The 17,060-nt window shown below is 39.4% G+C and overlaps 1 protein-coding gene across 4 annotated transcripts in view; it reads right to left on the reverse strand.

Annotated features, from left to right (window-relative positions):
• The window catches only part of RNLS (renalase, FAD dependent amine oxidase), a 134,265-nt gene that overhangs the window by 8,543 nt on the left and 108,662 nt on the right, over positions 1 to 17,060 (reverse strand). For all 4 annotated transcript variants that reach the window (XM_054035364.1, XM_054035365.1, XM_054035366.1 and 1 more), the window contains one exon: positions 12,460 to 12,635. In XM_054035364.1, the coding sequence (XP_053891339.1) occupies positions 12,460 to 12,635 (176 nt within the window). The remainder of the gene's footprint in view (positions 1 to 12,459; positions 12,636 to 17,060) is intronic.

Below are 17,060 nucleotides of genomic sequence, written 5' to 3' on the forward strand. Positions count from 1 at the left end.
GGATCAAACCCTATAATAGTATTTGTCTCCTACATGTGTAGGACAGTGAAATACTTACAGAGGAGTGATTGATTGGATGGATCAGAGATAATAGGGGGTGGCTGTAAGAAAAGCTGGGTTGAGGTGCTAATGGGTGCTGCATACAGGAGTACTAATCTCTCTCCCTGTGTTCTGGTTGGAGAGGTGGCACTATTTAAAGATGGTGTGGAGCCAACTGATTGTTATGTGCGTCAGCTTCTTTGGTGCCCAGGCAGCCTGTACTATTCTTAAATGGTACCTGCAGCCTGCTTTTCTCCTCATGGCATGGGTTGGGAGGAGCGATGAGAGCAGCAGTAGGAGGAGGGAGTGATTTTTACATTCCATGTCTCTCAGCATAATATGAAGCAGCCTGACATTTGTTTTAAATGTGAGAATTTTGACTGAAATCCCTTGCCAGACTCTAGTAATCCACCTTTAATGATGACCCACAGCTGAGAACTGGTGATGTGGTAAATTGGTGAATTCTCAGTAGGGCTTTCCTCTGCATTAGTATGGGTTATTTTCCTTTCATGGGCTATGGTTCAAACAAACCAGGGTGTACAGTACGCTACAAATCACTTACAGAATATGGGCCATGCAGCAGCTTTAGCTTTGTAATAATGGAAGGAATCTGCTTTTATGAAACTGTTTTAAGACACAACATCCTATAGCCAGTTGATTTCACTCCATTCCATCCCTTAACCCCTCCCCCCACAACCTACGAAAAACAAGCCCATATAAAAGCAGCCTTTCTGGATGGCAAAGAATACAGTAGATAATGAATCATGCACTGTATTATAGTGACATCTGCTATTGCCAGTGTAGTTAGGGATCTGTAAGACTGTTAAAAAACCCCATACTGATGGGCGAACTTGGCTGAAAAAATTTGCTTTGCCCTGAACCGTAATGTAAGGCCAGATTGTTGATTTTAAAGCCACAGCTGCTCAAGGGGTATGCAGAGGGGCACTGCAGTCTCTGCAGGCAGAGAGGCAGAATGTTCCCAGGGATGCTGGGGACTGCACACAAGGTGCTGTGTGTTGTACTCCCATAATAATAATCACCAAGCTAAGTTATTCCCTTCTCTGGTCTGCCCAGTGCATCTTTCCTTCCTAGTGTTTGTATTTCAGATGCACAGCATACCAGGACAGCAACAGTCTTTAGCTTTGTGCCTTGTTCAGTGCTGAGCATATTGCCAGGATTAAGTAAATAAAAAGTCTGTGCCCAGACCACCAGTCAGCGCAGAAAGCCTGCCTCACCTGTACCTTTTTGGGTTGCCTCCACCAATCAATGCATCAACATTTTCTCCCTTAGTCCAGGCTCCGACAATGCAAGGTGTGGGATTTAAGAAATGTGAAGATAGGGTGGGCTCACCCAGTCTCTTCTCTATAGTCCCTGCTTTATGTATCCCATGAGTGGCTAGAATCCGTCACCATTTTGAGAAAGAAAATTCTGATTTTGTGCTCATATATGTAATACTTTCAATTCAGAACTATGGTCTGGGGCCCTACCTGGGAGGTATTATAAAATCCTTCTTGTTGCCATTATTAATAGGATGGCATCTACCCAAATGGGCTGAGTCAGGTTTGTTTGCTGTCCCCTGAGAGCAAAGATGGGAGCTGGACTCCTAGGAACCACTCTTGTTCCCACAGAATCTCTCCTTTCTCTGTTCAGTCCTTCCTAGTTTTTAGTCCCTCCCTCAGAAACTGTGCATTACAATAACCAATCCTCTCGTGGGAGAGGGCTAGGCATGGCTTCTTACATTATCAAGAAGGGTCACTCACACACAGCTGGATGTCTGATAGGCATATTATTCAGGAAAAATGACTTGCTTGCAATCTCTTTAATATATAGCCCAGTACAGCAGATTATGGACAGCGTGGCAGCCTTAATTCTTCAGTGCCTGAGGTTTAGAAGGCAGATCCTTAATAAATATCCAGTGTATGTTTTTGTCATGTGCTCTAGAATATATCCGAATTGCCCTTCTCATTCCCCAGAGCAGTACACTGCAAATCAAATGAGCCACTTCTATGAACTTTCATCTCTGCTGCCTTCAGTCTCAGAGCCCAGGCATATTCTTGAACCTAGGTTTCCTAAATTGCAGCTCACTGTATCACCCCACACCAATAAGATGGCTCCATGCTTGTCATTCTATTGGAGCATTTCTACATATAGTAGTTTCTGTTGGCATTATAGAACTGTTTCTAAAGCTTTGTGTACTCATCAATATCTTCTTACAAAAAGTAGATTAATGAACCTTCTCAGTCTTTCACTAGCCAAATATTAAACTAAAATAAGCTGAACTGTTATTTTCACTGAGCAGGTTCGGTTAACTGTCATTGAGGAAAGAGGAGCAAGAAAGAGATATTGTTAATTATATATTTATAACCCACACGATGGGCTCTAATCTGTTGGAAGTCCACTCTAGGTAGAGATATTAGATGCAGATTTTCCACTATCCCTATAGAGTGCCTGCAACAATCTTCACCATCTGTCACTATACTGTATTCATCACATTGGGGACTCATGACTGACAGTTCTGGTACTATATATTGTTTTTAATTAAAAATTAATAAAAATGTAAACTTCAACAAATACCATAAGGCAAAACAAACCACAAACTACTGCAGCACAATGAAATGCTTTAAGACAAGCATCATCCCAAGTTATGCAAACAAAGAAGGATAAGATATCATCTATGTCCTAATAACCTGTCTTCTCTCACAAAGCAGAAATCCAAAATAGAATATAAATACCAGAATATATTTATATATATGGTAACCATCTATCACTGGATCATATGGTAACTTTCTCTAGCTGGGAGGTACTGAAGGAAAAGAACAATATAAGGAGTGAAGAGGTCAAGGAAACTGACACAGAATTTATAGTATCAGAGGGGTAGCCGTGTTAGTCCGAATCTGTAAAAAGCAACAGAGGGTCCTGTGGCACCTTTGAGACTAACAGAAGTACTGGGAGCATAAGCTTTCGTGGGTAAGAACCTCACTTCTTCAGATCTGAAGAAGTGAGGTTCTTACCCACGAAAGCTTATGCTCCCAGTACTTCTGTTAGTCTCAAAGGTGCCACAGGACCCTCTGTTGCTTTTTACAGAATTTATAGGTAATAAATATAATAATATGTAGCTCTTATGCAGCACTTTTCATCGGTAGGTCTCAAAGACCTTTACAAAGGAGTTCAGTTTCATTATCCCATTTTATAGATGGGAAAACAGAGGCAACCCATGGTGATGTGACTTGCCCGTAGTCACTCAACAGCACTAGGAATAGAACTCAGGTCACCTCAGTCCCAGTCTAATCCTCTTGTCACCAAGCCACGCTGATCATTCCTAGCCATATAGAAGTGGCTTACAATTTATTTTGATTAGCAACTGCTTTGAAGGGCAAATAACTGTCCATGCAAAGGATCCATATAGTTTTTGCATTGATTTAACGAAATCAGTAAAATACTTGAATTTGTGAAATAGGTGCAACCTCCTCGTGAAGGCAGGTATATCAGCATAAAGGTGTTTATGCCGGTATAGTGTGTCTTGGTACAGTTATCAAAGTGGGGAGGGAAAACTCTGACACAAAAGGGCTTCTGAAAGCTTTATCTGAAAAGCCACAATTTCAGCCCCTTAGTTTACTGTCCATGAAATAAATATAGCTTAGCTAGTGGAAATTGTGGTTCTACTCTGAAAAGTGACTATAAAAATGGCATTATGAGATCGCAGATTCATTGTGTCTCAGTGACTTGCAGATCAAATAAAAAGATGTTTTTTTCTAAGTACCAAATTTTGCATACTCAATCTGCAGTCTTTAAATCTAGATTGGGTTGTTTGTTTCTTCTTTTTAAAGCATCCTTTTATAGCAAAACACATCTGCCTTCTTTAACACTGGGATGGCTACTTTTTTCTAAACGTGTATTATGATACTTCTGTCCTTTAACTATCAGAACATGATTAAAAGAGCACAACATTGCAGAAGTGAATGCTTTGGTAAAAAAATCATCTAATACGTTTCTCACTAAAGCCCCAATTCTACCTGTATGTGCAGAACTACAACTCCCTTTGATTTCAGTGTCTCGGCATACCACCATGCCCATGTATGAAAGGCTAGAAATTGTAGGGTCCAATTCTGCCCTTACATACACAGGTTACTCCAGTTAATTCTAGTGGAAATTCTAGTACATGGAGAGAAGAGTAGGCATATTAGTTTCCTCTATAATGAAAACACAAGGAAGAAGATATAACTATTCACTGAGATGCAGTAGAGTATATTCAAGGGAGCAGTTTAAAAAAAAAAATCCCATGCATAGCCAATACTCTCAGCTTTTAAAAAGGTTCCAATAGCACAAATGTTTAAATGATGTCAGTGATACCACAAAATATCTTTGGGGGAAAATTTCAAAGGCACAAAGGGCAGGTAGGTGTCCAATTCCCATTCCGTATAGACTATAGTTAGTACCCATAGGCATCTAAACATCCGTTTACTTCTCCCAAGGCTTCACTGTAGAAGACAAGGGGAAATCCCTTCAAAAGATGAGATGCGGTGCATGATGGGAGATGTGCCACAAAAAGCGTTAACTAAAAAATGACTTAATCAGTCTTCACATAAACGTACTATAACATTTAAGAGTTCAGATGGCAAAGCTTGCGAAACAGGAAATGTCTGTAACGTTGAAACACCAAATAGGGTATAGCCGCAGAGCATTGGTTCAATCATTGCCCAGTTTCCTCCACTGATAATATCATATCTGTGCAGCTTCTCCTCAGTATCCCAGAAATAGAAACCCATAAACCTCTTGACCCAATCCTCTATAATATACCAATTGTTAAAAAAATAACTCAATAGAATTTTGGGGGAGTTTAAAATTGGCAACCTTGCAGGGAAAATCCAATTTAAAATGAACATGTCAATGGGAGAATCCAGATGATGCCAACGCTTAAAATGTTTTTAAAATTTCATTTAGTCGGTGTCTATTAATTTCAAGGTACTTGGAATTCATGGGGGGTGAGGGTTTATTTTTGGTAATGTATTTTATGCCAGGAAAACTTGACTAATGGTATAAACAACATAGTAAAAGACTATGATGGTTTTTTTTTACCATGCTTCACATTTTCACACCTTGTTCTAACACATTTCCATTGTATATAACAAGATTGAATGTCCGTATTGTATGAAATCATTACTTCTCAAAGCAGCTGATAGCAGTTATTCAGCACTGTAAAAGCTAATGCAGGAGTGGCAGCGTGGACTTAAAATAAGTGAAATCAAGCCGGAAGAGAAGGGAGAGGGGATAAAGAAGATAAGAACTGTGTTGGAAGTTGATGACAGAAACAGACAGAGGAGGAGCGTGGGAAAAAAAGTAGCCAGAGGAAGGAGGGAGGGAAGGAAAAATAAGACTGGAGAACTTGAAAAAGAAAATAATCCAGAGAGAGACAAATAAAAGAAAAACAAAGAACAACAGAGGTTTGGGAGAGAACAGGGTAGAAATGAGGAAAACAATGCTGGAGATTAAGGAGAAAAAAAGTGGAAAATGCAATTTTCCCCTCCATCATTCCTTGACTGTCTAGATTCTCTTAGATCAAAAATGTGTTTTGGTTGATCCAGGTTACCTTGGAGTACAATTGTAAACTCCAGTCTATTGGTGAAATCCTGGCCCCACTGAAATCAATGGGATCTTTGCTCTTTGACTTCAGTGTGACCAGAACTTCACCCCTTATGTTTTTTTATTTGCCACTGACAACAGACGGTCACATATACTAGCTCAGTAATTAACAGAAAGAGAAATGAATACTCTGCAGAAAATAATTCTCATTGGACATGTCTTAACTGAGCAAATAGAAAAAGGGGGAGGGGAGAGAAAATGTACATAGTAATCACGCCTATGTAGAATGGTATGGGGTCAAATTAAGGATCAAAGTTGGATGACCAAATCATGGGCTTACTGGGGACAAAAGACCAACAATATTAAGTAATATAGTCAACAGTATTAACATGCCATTAATGCAAAAAGAATATAAAAGTAAAATATCTAAACAATTAAAAAAGTAAAGAATATCTCACTATTGGGTAACTTTTTTCCCCCCATTGCAACCAATTAGGAGGCATTTAAAAAAGCACTAACAAGATCAATTATTCATAGACACCGAAAATAATATGATGATGGGTATGGGCTGCATTTATAATGCATCCATCCAACACTGTTATCTAAACACCTTATGGCATAGAATACCTCCAGTATTTTCCAGTCTGGACCAATTACAAAAGAAAACCCCATCCTTTTGTGTTTTACATTATTAGCAGGTTAGAAATGCACCTTCCTTTCAGGAGGCAACTCTTTGAGGGGAATTTGCAGCAAATTATAATCCATCATCTAATATTAAACACGAGAAATAATTTAGTCTATCGGTGTACTGTATATCCTGCCAGAGATCACGTTTCTATTCAGGTCAGTAGCCAATTTATTTCTAAGTTTTTATAATTGGTCAATGTTATCAAGCATAAACAATGGAGGAAGGGCTAGTAGGGGAACAGTCTTTGTATGTTGCTCATTCAATCTTTCATTTTCCCCCTCTGAATTTTTTTTAATTGTTTCCAATTTGTAAATGATGAGAGAATGGTGAGCAGTCAACCTTAAATATGTCTTTGCACTGATCGAATGAGACAAGGTGATCATGTTTGAATCTGTATATTTTAATCAAAACAGTGTATTTGAGGTCCATATTTGTAAGCCACCCCATTCTGCATGTAACAATGGGGAGTCAATACTGGACATTTCTGGCCTTTTTTAAAAGATACTGCCCAGAAAGTAGTCATCAAAGCCATCCTCTAGCCATATTGCCTAGGCCAGTGGTTCCCAAACTTGTTCCGCTGCTTGTGCAGGGAAAGCCCCTGGCGGGCCAGGCCGGTTTGTGTACCTGCTGCGTCCGCAGGTTCGTATTGTGGCTCCCAGTGGCCGCGGTTCGCTGCTCCAGGCCAATGGGAGTTGCTGGAAGTGGTGCGGGCTAAGCTGGAGTTGCTGGAAGCTGGGACCCACGATTGGCCGAACCTGCGGATGCGGCAGGTACACAAACCATCCTGGCTCGCCAGGGGCTTTCCCTGCTGAAGCGGCGGAACAAGTTTAGGAACCACTGGCATAGGCTATTCTCCCCGCCCCCACACCCATCATATAAAGCAACTCGATCAAAGAGACATCCTGGGTAGGGAAGTCTTTGATTCTAGATGCTAATATAGTCTTATCATAATTAAACCATGGGATACAGAAGTGCAGCTGTGCTGCTAAGTAGTATCAGTCAAAGTTTGGAAGCACTAATCCCTCATCCTCTATGGGTAATTGTAATGTCTTCATTTTAATCCTGGATTGTATTTGGCCCATATGAAAGACATAACTGCTGTATTTAATTAATAAGCAGGACAAATCCTGCCTAAAAGAGTCAGGGGGAAGACCCATACATCTTTCTATTTCCTTTTGCTTCAGTGCCAACAGCTTATCATAATTTAAAATAAAGATAATTTTAAGGGAATTAGTGAGTTCTGTACTCAGGTATTTAATTTGGGTAGTGCTTATTTGTATGGGGCCCTCCTTCTGATATAGGTATGGAGTTTTATCAAGATAATAGCTCAGTTTTATGCCAACATTATTTTCAAATCAGAGAGTTCTCTAAATTCTCCTAGTATGTTAAAGTCTCATGATAATTTTTCCTGTGGAATGGCTGTTGAAATAAATGAGTTTGTTTGGTACTGGTCCTGTTTATATCTTCTCTGAAACTTATGTTGAGTATTTCAGTTGCCAAGGTCAAAAACATGCCTGAAAGTGGGTATGCTTGATATAGTCCCTTAGTTTTAATGACAGACCTTTTGTTTTATAGAAGATTAAAACGCTTGTCTCATCCAGAAAATCCAACCCAGTGAGCCTTTTTTCATTTTTTAAAAAAAATTCTGTGTCACTCTGCAGCATTTACAAGAACAAAACATGTATTTAAAAAAATTTTTGATACCAGAAACACTAGACTCCAATTTCAGCCTAAGAACGACTTAGGCTGACCTAGGCAAACTTAACTATTCTAGAAAGCTAAAAGAGAAGTCGTGAGAATATCAGAGTTCTTGTTATATCTATTAAATTTACAGGGAAACAATACAAAAATGATTGAACTATATAAAATGAGAAAGGGAACGGCTGAAATCATTGGTGATCGGAGAGAAGGCTGTGGCTAGTGAGTGAAACCATCTGTCACTGGATGTTGAGCGGGGAGTGGGTTGAGCTGTAAGTTGTTTAGGGACTTGGTATCTTAGAATCTAGCAACTTCTAAAAAATGGGCAGAGCATCCAATAGCATTTATGTTGCGCTTTAATTTTGTAATTACTGAAAAATGGACAAATTCCAGGACATCGTAAAGATAATGGCAAAATACAGTATTTTAGAAAGATGAAAAAAAGAACCATTATGCAAAATAAGGTCCATTATTATAAAGTAATTGTTATTGTTTCATTCTATTTAAAATATTTAGCAATGTGTATGGATTTACCAAAAAAAAAAGTCTGACCCTCAGGGAAAACTCATTTTGCAAGGGCTCACAAGGTATAAATTATCTTGGAGAATGTACTTGGTTAATTCTATTCAGTACCATGAAATTAACTGCCTTTTTAAAGTCCTTTACTTAATATACATTCTCATGGTGAAATAAACCAGAATTATACCATATACAATACATATGGATCTATACCACCAACAGCCCCATGATAAAACTCCATCATATAGCAGTTAAATTGAATGTTAGAATTAAGAACACTGTGATGTCTGAACACAATTAAATGAAGTTTGCAAAATATGCTCCAATAGCATTCTATTGTAATAATGCAATGGAAGATGGACTTATTTTGTTTAGCTCAACAGCTGGTTTTGTTTTGTGAGCTCTTCCTTGATCCAGTCACCATGTCTCCACCTGCCTCTCTTTAAAGCACACCTAATCTAAATAGCCCCCAAACCGTACCCCTCCACTCGAAGTGTGAACTAGATAGACATCAGATAATGTAGAAGAGAATAATCTAAATAAAATTAGATTATTAAAGTGTTATCTAATTTATTATACTTATCTAAAATAAATTATTAATTATATTAAGGATTATAGCGGACAAGCAACTCAACGTGAGCTCCCAGTGTGATGCTGTGGGGAAAAGGCTAATGAGGATGTATAAACAGGAGGGGAGGACATAGGAGTATGGAGATGATTTTACCTTTGTATACAGCATTTGTGAGACCGATACTGGAATACTGTACCCAGTTCTTGTGTCTACATTTTAAAAAAGATGTTGAAAAACTGGAGAGAGTGAAGAAAAGATCCAGAAAAAATGATTCCAGGGCTGGAGAAAATGCCTTACAGAGAGAGACTTAAAGAGCTTAATCTTTATCAAAAAGAAGACTGAAAGGGAACAATTAAAATCTATGAGTATCTTCACAGGGAGAAAATACCAGGCAGTAGAAAGCTATTTAATCTAGCACAGAAAGGCTGAACAAGAACCAATGGCTGGCCATTAAAGCCTGAGAAATAAGGCATACATTTTAACTGTGAGGGTGACTAACCATTGGACAAAACTACCAAGAGAAGTGGTAGAGTCTCCATGTCTTGATGTTTTCAAATCAAGACTGGATGCCTTTCTGGAGTTAGTCAAACAGAAGTTACTGGACTCAATGCAGGGGCAAAGGAGTGAAACTGAATGGCCCATGAGAGTCCTGTGGCGCCGTATAGACTAACAGATGTATTGGAGCATGAGCTTTCGTGGGTGAATACCCACTTCTTCGGATGCATGTAGTGGAAATTTCCAGAGGCAGGTATAAATATGCAAGCAAGAGTGAGTCAGGCTAGAGATAATGAGGTTAGTTCAATCAGGGAGGATGAAGCCCTCTTCTAGCAATTGAGGTGTGAACACCAAGGGAGGAGAAACTGCTTTTGTAGTTGGCTAGCCATTCACAGTCTTTGTTTAATCCTGAGCTGATGGTGTCAAATTTGCAGATGAACTGAAGCTCAGCAGTTTCTCTTTGAAGTCTGGTCCTGAAGTTTTTTTTGTTGCAGGATGGCTACTTTTAAATCTGCTATTGTGTGTCCAGGGAGGTTGAAGTGTTCTCTTACAGGTTTTTGTATATTGCCATTCCTAATATCTGATTTGTGTCCATTTATCCTTTTACGTAGGGACTGTCCAGTTTGGCCAATGTACATAGCAAAGGGGCATTGTTGGCATATGATGACGTATATTACATTGGTGGACGTACAGGTGAATGAACCGGTGATGGTGTGGCTGATCTGGTTAGGTCCTGTGATAGTGTCGCTGGTGTAGATATGTGGGCAGAGTTGGCATCGAGGTTTGTTGCATGGATTGGTTCCTGAGTTAGAGTTACTATGGTACGGTGTGTAGCTACTGGTGAGAATATGCTTCAGGTTGGTGGGTTGTCTGTGGGTGAGGACTGGCCTGCCACCCAAGGCCTGTGAAAGTGAGGGATCGTTGTCCAGGATGGATTGTAGATCACTGATGATACATTGGAGAGGTTTTAGCTGGGGACTGCATGTGATGGCCTGTGGGGTTCTGTTGGTTTCTTTCTTGGGCTTGTCTTGCAGTAGGAGGCTTCTGGGTACACGTCTGGCTCTGTTGATCTGTTTCCTTATTTCCTCATGCGGGTATCGTAGTTTTGAAAATGCTTGGTGAATGGCCCATGTTATACAAGAGGTCAGACTAGATGCTCTAATAGTCCCTTCTGTCTTAAAAATCTATGAATCTATTAACAACATGTGTGCTAAAGTCAGTCCTCAACCCCTGTTTTTAGCGCCTTTGTCCAGGCACTATCTCTTCTGGTCTTGATTCTGTAGTGGGATTCATATAAGCAGGATCCAGAAGCCTGCACAGCGCTTACTGCACAATCAAGGTCTCTCTGCACTCTCTGGGACAGGGATCCTGCTTCTGACTTGAAGCATGTAGCATGCTATTGGCATGTTTGGTGTTATTGTAATAGGAATAATCAATGATAAGAATAAACATGGTGTTATCTTGTAATTAAATTACTTAGCTGCCATAATGACAGGCACTATGGGAATTAATAAAATAATATTAAATTATTACTAATCAGAGAACTACATGCGTATTTTCAGTGTAAATGGTTTTTCAGGAATTTGAATCCATATAACAAAGATTTGTCCTAGGGTTTGGATATCCTGAATGTTTTTATTTAAAAAATATTGAGAGATTTTTATTAACACAAAAAAGCAAACAACAAGAAATAAAACACGACGTTTCTAAATAAAAGTAACAAATGATTTTCAAGTAAAATATGAAACTATGTTAAGTTCCTAGTTACACAATTTATTTTTAAAAATATTGTGAACTGGGAGCTGACTTGGAAAATATGTATATGTATATATAGTTTATAGCAAATGAAAAGACTTTACCAACTAGGCCAGATTCTTAAACTTGGTTGTAAGCCAATGTAACATGAACAGAATTTACAACCAGTACTTTACAATCACTTTTGCAGATTTCATAAAAAATAAAAATCTTTGACGTGACTAACTACTTTAAGTAAACATTTTGCATGAATGTCCATGTTTAATTTTGCCAATGTAATTTAACTTAAGAGGTTCTGAGTAAACATCGACATATATTTCAATGCTTTAGGAAATTACTAACCATTTCCTTTGATTTTTTTGAGACATTTAAAATATCCAAATTTTGCTGTGATTTCCCCATAGGTACTTTAAGTTTAATTTTCATGTACTGGCAAACAGAACCGGGCCAAATACACTGAGAACAATTAGTATGGGAGTGTTTGCTTCTCAGCAGTAGGTTGGGAATTTTGCTAATACTATTCACCAACACCTGGAAAAGGCAGGTTGAGTTACTATATTAAATAATACAGCAAAAATCTCGTTGAAAGACATGGGTCCATGAGAAAAGGGCTGCTGAATTATTTCCGTGCTGTACTCCTTACAACATGCCCTACTTTCAGGTATAGTGAAATCTGGGTAACTTTATTCTTTGTACAAAAGGGATAAAAAATGCTAAAAATGTTCAACAGTTCACTCCCCACACACAGCTAGTGAAAATTATTTTGCTGTATTCTTTATGTAGAAGTTTAACTATGGATGAATGCATTATGGATACTGATTATCCTTCATAATCAGATTTTCACCTACTTATTCTCTGTAAACCTGTGGATAGTTGATAATACACTTAGCTTTAAGTGTCCTGCATACCTTGGATATAGTATGCAGGTAAAATGGCACTGCCTATATATCCATATAGTAGCTTTCATCCAGACTGATTGATTGTAAAGCATTCTACAAATTGATTGTACAGATATACAAGAGCTCAATAGTATTACACCGTTTTCTTCAGAGTAAGCTGTAATACGATGGCCTCTCTATTACTCACACATCATTCTTTTTTGATAGATAATTACCTGAGAGTATCTCCACTTCTGGCACTTGATGCTAGTTGGTTTAGGCAGACCTGGCATAATATTTTCCAGATGATCCAGGATTATCGGCTGCACCTTTTCCTTATCCCATTCTAGATGTGCAGTTCCAAATGGTACACTGGTGTGCACAACAACAGATGGCCCAAATTCAGAAGACTCTGTGGGGTGACATAGAAGGAAAGACAACTGCTTTCAAAAATAACCCCAAAACTTTCACTGAATCAACTGAACTAAGGATTGCTTACACTGCTCCTAAATTTAAAAACTTAGCTGTGGAAATTGATAGTGGATGTCACGGACGTCAGTCTGCCTTAAATGAAACTAAACAGAATACCTTGCAGGTACCAGTCACCATCCTTACTACTAAAAGTTACTCAATATATCTTTAGGAGAGACTTAGATACTTAAGGCTACATTTTCAAAGTAGCTTCAGTTGTTCCCTCAAGTTATTGGATGCACACTCTTGTTCACCCAAGGTTTTTTGACACCCCCTTCCCCCAAGATTTTGTGCCTTTATTGAGCAGATATATGTAGGTAAGGTACCATTTATGATGTAGATATCTATTTACTACAGAGGGAATTGAAACAGAGGTCTTTAAGTTAAGCGGACCATGTATAAATCAGGACAGCAATACTAACAACTTCACTAGTTAGTGCAGAATGTTCTTCTTTATTAGGTTTAACACCATGACTTAGTTTGATAGATATACAGTTTGAGCCTGGGTTCTCATCTCTGCAGAGATGTCAAGTTATTTGCTGCTCGTTCTGAATTATGCACAAATGTGTATCGGAAAATGAAAATACAAAATGGATTTGAGTAAATAAGAAGTTGGATGTTTTGTCCTACAGGAGAATATGAAGCTCATGGGGAACCTATCACATTCCCTAGTGGATGTAATTTGGGACTGGCTAATTTCCAGGGATTTGATCGGGTCCCTTAGGGATTGCTGTTGTGTGGAGGAAGGAGGACGTGAGCCCATTGGGAGGGAGGAGTGGGTCAGGAATCCTACATGCAGTGAATCTTGACTGAGTCCAACTCCCCTGCCCAGTAATACCCCTCTCCCTTGCAAGACTACTCATTGAGATCAGCTTTCTCCTGATGCTGGGTCTAATTCTATTTCAGCCTAAGAAATAATAGGAGGAAGGAAGCAAGTGTCTACAATAGAGGTTGATGGTGGGGACTGTAACAACCTGCTGCAGTCCTGCTCCCTTGACAGATACCAGCCTGTTGAGATCTGGGTCTCACAGGTGCATTCCCCCAGGTGCAGAACCATGTCTGACATCGCTCTTGGCTACAGTCTGCCTAGTCCACAGAATCAGTGTCACAGACCTCCTGAGGCCTCCAGTTGCTTGGACACATCCCTTCAGAGTCCCCATGACTGGAGAGTTCTGGTTCCCCTAGTTACAGCCTTCAGGGTCCATGTGGCAGTAAAGCAAGGAAACATAGGCTTAGCAAATGAATTTTTACACACACACACACACACACACACACACACACACACTTTACTCTTGAAAAGGACAAGAACATTACAGATCTACATAAAACAAAACAAATCTCTTGAATGCACTGCTCCTCCCCCAGTCTACTCCCCCTCCCCCCCTTTTGTGAATCCCTGGGTTTGGTTCCAATCCACAGAGGCAGTGCTGCCCCTGAGCTGCGGGCCCTGGGGTCCCTGCCTCAGAGGTGGGCTGCTTGGCGGGCTGCCCCAGAGCCATAGACCCTGGAAGCTATGGGATCCCCAGCTCAGAGGCCGTCTGGCAGGCAGGCTGCTATGAAGCCATGTGGACAAACTAGAAGGAAATCAGATAGGATTCTTTCAGAACACAGATATATTCCCTAACTGTCACAGTGACTTCCTTGTATGGAGCATATTTGTGGGAGGACAGCCCTTTTCATAAGACTTTAAAAGCAGAAGCTGGGAGGCTAGAGGAGGATTTATTGTATAGAGGGAACGAAAAGGGATGGAACTGTGCTATACAGGAGAGTATGCCACATTTTGGGGACATGGGAAGCAAGTTGCCTGAGAAGCATACGCATCCTCAGCACAGCATAGTAAATATACTCACCTTAGGTGCTAAGAGTTAAGTGTCATGGGCTCTGAGGCAGCCTACTTCCAGCGATCTATGTGTTTACACTGGCCACCAAATACAAAGAATAAATCATGACGCTTCCCAGGCAGAAAAGGAGAACAGTAAAAAGGGAAAGGCTCCTATTAGCTAAAGTGAGAAGACTCAGCATGTCACCATATCACAAAGCAATGAGGAACAGCAATCAAGAGATGTGTTATTGTTGGGAACAGCAGAACTTCCTGTAATTTTGGCTGAAACTTAAACAGCTATGAACTTAAAACAGTGGTTATTGGATGAAGGGCATTTTTTAAAATTAAGGGTTATTCTTGGATGCTAAAGTTCAAAAACACAAACAGAGCAAATCAGAGTCTTAAAAAATGGCCAAGATCTTGGCCAACTTCATTGTAGTTCTGTAAACACAGTAGTGTGGTAGAACATGTTAGCTCACAAAAGTAAAATTATACTATCAGATAAATTTGTCTGTTACAGCTCTTCCAGTATGTGTTGGATTTAGTGCTGCTTTTTTGCTCAAGTTAACTTTAGCCGATTGCAATCACACAATTAATTTTTCATTATGAAATTCCAAATTTCCCTACATTCTAGCTCCACTCTGCTGCCAAAATATAAACAAGTGCCAACCATTTGGCATGACCCCACTTTTCTTCTGTATGACTATTCTAATGTTCTGGAGGGCAGGTCATAGTAAAATGTAAAACACACTGGCCTATTGTAGCTCAAGGGGATTGTGATTATCTGTCAACAACCAGGACTCCTCCTATTGCTGCTTTTCAACACAGAAGCAAATGCCAAGTGTAATTTGAACAAATAACATCCAAAACTGACCCAGACAAGCAGCCACATCCATGACAGCTAAAGTATGAGTCAAGAGGGGGAAGCACTTCCTCTTTCAGATCTGGACTGTTGAAGAACTGCATGGTGTACAACCACAAGTGATGTGATGTACTACCAAGTGTTCTAAGAGCCTGAGGATCATAACTAATTTGCTTACATGTTTATATAAATATATATGAATTCTGTCAATTTATATCCCCCCCCCCCCCGGTGCATTTAAAAACACAGCCTGCAAACATTAAAATTGACTTTTTTTTTCTTTTTAGTCCATCTTTTTCATTCTCTCATAACATTTTACTTTCCTTTTCTCATACAACTCTCTCTCTCTTCCTTTCATGATGTTCTCTTTCCTCTTCCTGTTTCTACCATGGACTATTTTCTTCTCTGGTTTGCCTTCCTCTCCCTTCATTTCACCTGTTGCCCTTTTCCCCTTCCCATGTCCAGCAGTGGGTAGTGAGTCAGAGAAAGGGGGACTGGGAAGGAGCTGCTGTTACTTGGCAAAGGATGGAGAGGTGTAGGAGCTGCTGGCAAGTGAAGGGAAAGGGAAGTGCTGCTTGTGGCTGGGTGGGAGAGAAGTGCCATGGCCTTCCAGGGAAGCACACAGCCTGCACTTGCTGTTCGATGTGCACAGAGACTGGGGGAGATGTCACTCATCTGGGCTGCATGTGTGATTGTGCAAAATACCTTTCTGTCAGCAGGCATTTCATTTCAACAGCAGCTCCTTTACTGTTATGAACTGCTAACCAAGGATTTGAAACTCCATCTTGCGATGGGATGTGTCAGCTGCAGGTTTAGTTTTATTAGAACCTATCTTTCCTCTTATACATCTTGCAATGCAAATTAATATATGTCATGTCCCAAGACATAAAGAGAAAACAAACACAGAAATTGCAAACATGTCTACCAACGAAATCAGAACCAATGTAAAAGTTCAAGGAGTGGCACAGGGTTTTCTATAAAAATTAATCATAGACACATGTAGGTTTAAGTACATACAAGAAATAATCCTTCATAAACAACAGAAAATTGTTCATGGCACACAGCAATCATATTTCAGGTTGCTCCAAAAGAACAGCCTCTGGAGCAATATGAGACTTGAATTATCATGATAAGATTAGTAAGACTCAGAAAATTAATTTTAAGGTAAATATAAATTTCAGACCAAAACCTGTTTTTTTGTTTGTTTTGGTTTTATTAAATTATCATTGGAATAATCCAATTGATCGTCATAGTTTTGACTGACCATATACTTGGCATCCAAAAATTATTTGCATAGTTGAAGTGTGATACAAAAAGCAGATGTAGTTAGTGGGATAAAGCACTCCTGCCTGGGAATTAATGTCTTATAAAATGCATGTTCTTAACAAGCAGTATCACCGCTTTCTTGTTTGGATTGAGTCTCAGCCAGCTCACTTCCATCCATGTGTATGTGTAGCCGCAATGGACTACATTTGTACACTGAAATGGACAGAAATGTTTAGTGTCTTTCCAATTTTAACTTTTAATCTATATTAAAAGTTTCTATTGCATTGCCTAGCTTTTTGCACACTGATTTTCTGCACTGTTTTTGTCACTCAATAAATTTCTATATTTTTGAAAATAAAATATATTTACTATTTCACAAAATATATTGCAGGCATCATAGCTGTACTCAAAGAATC

The sequence above is a fragment of the Malaclemys terrapin genome, chromosome 7 (assembly GCF_027887155.1).
Source record: "Malaclemys terrapin pileata isolate rMalTer1 chromosome 7, rMalTer1.hap1, whole genome shotgun sequence".
Lineage (NCBI taxonomy): Eukaryota > Metazoa > Chordata > Testudines > Emydidae > Malaclemys > Malaclemys terrapin.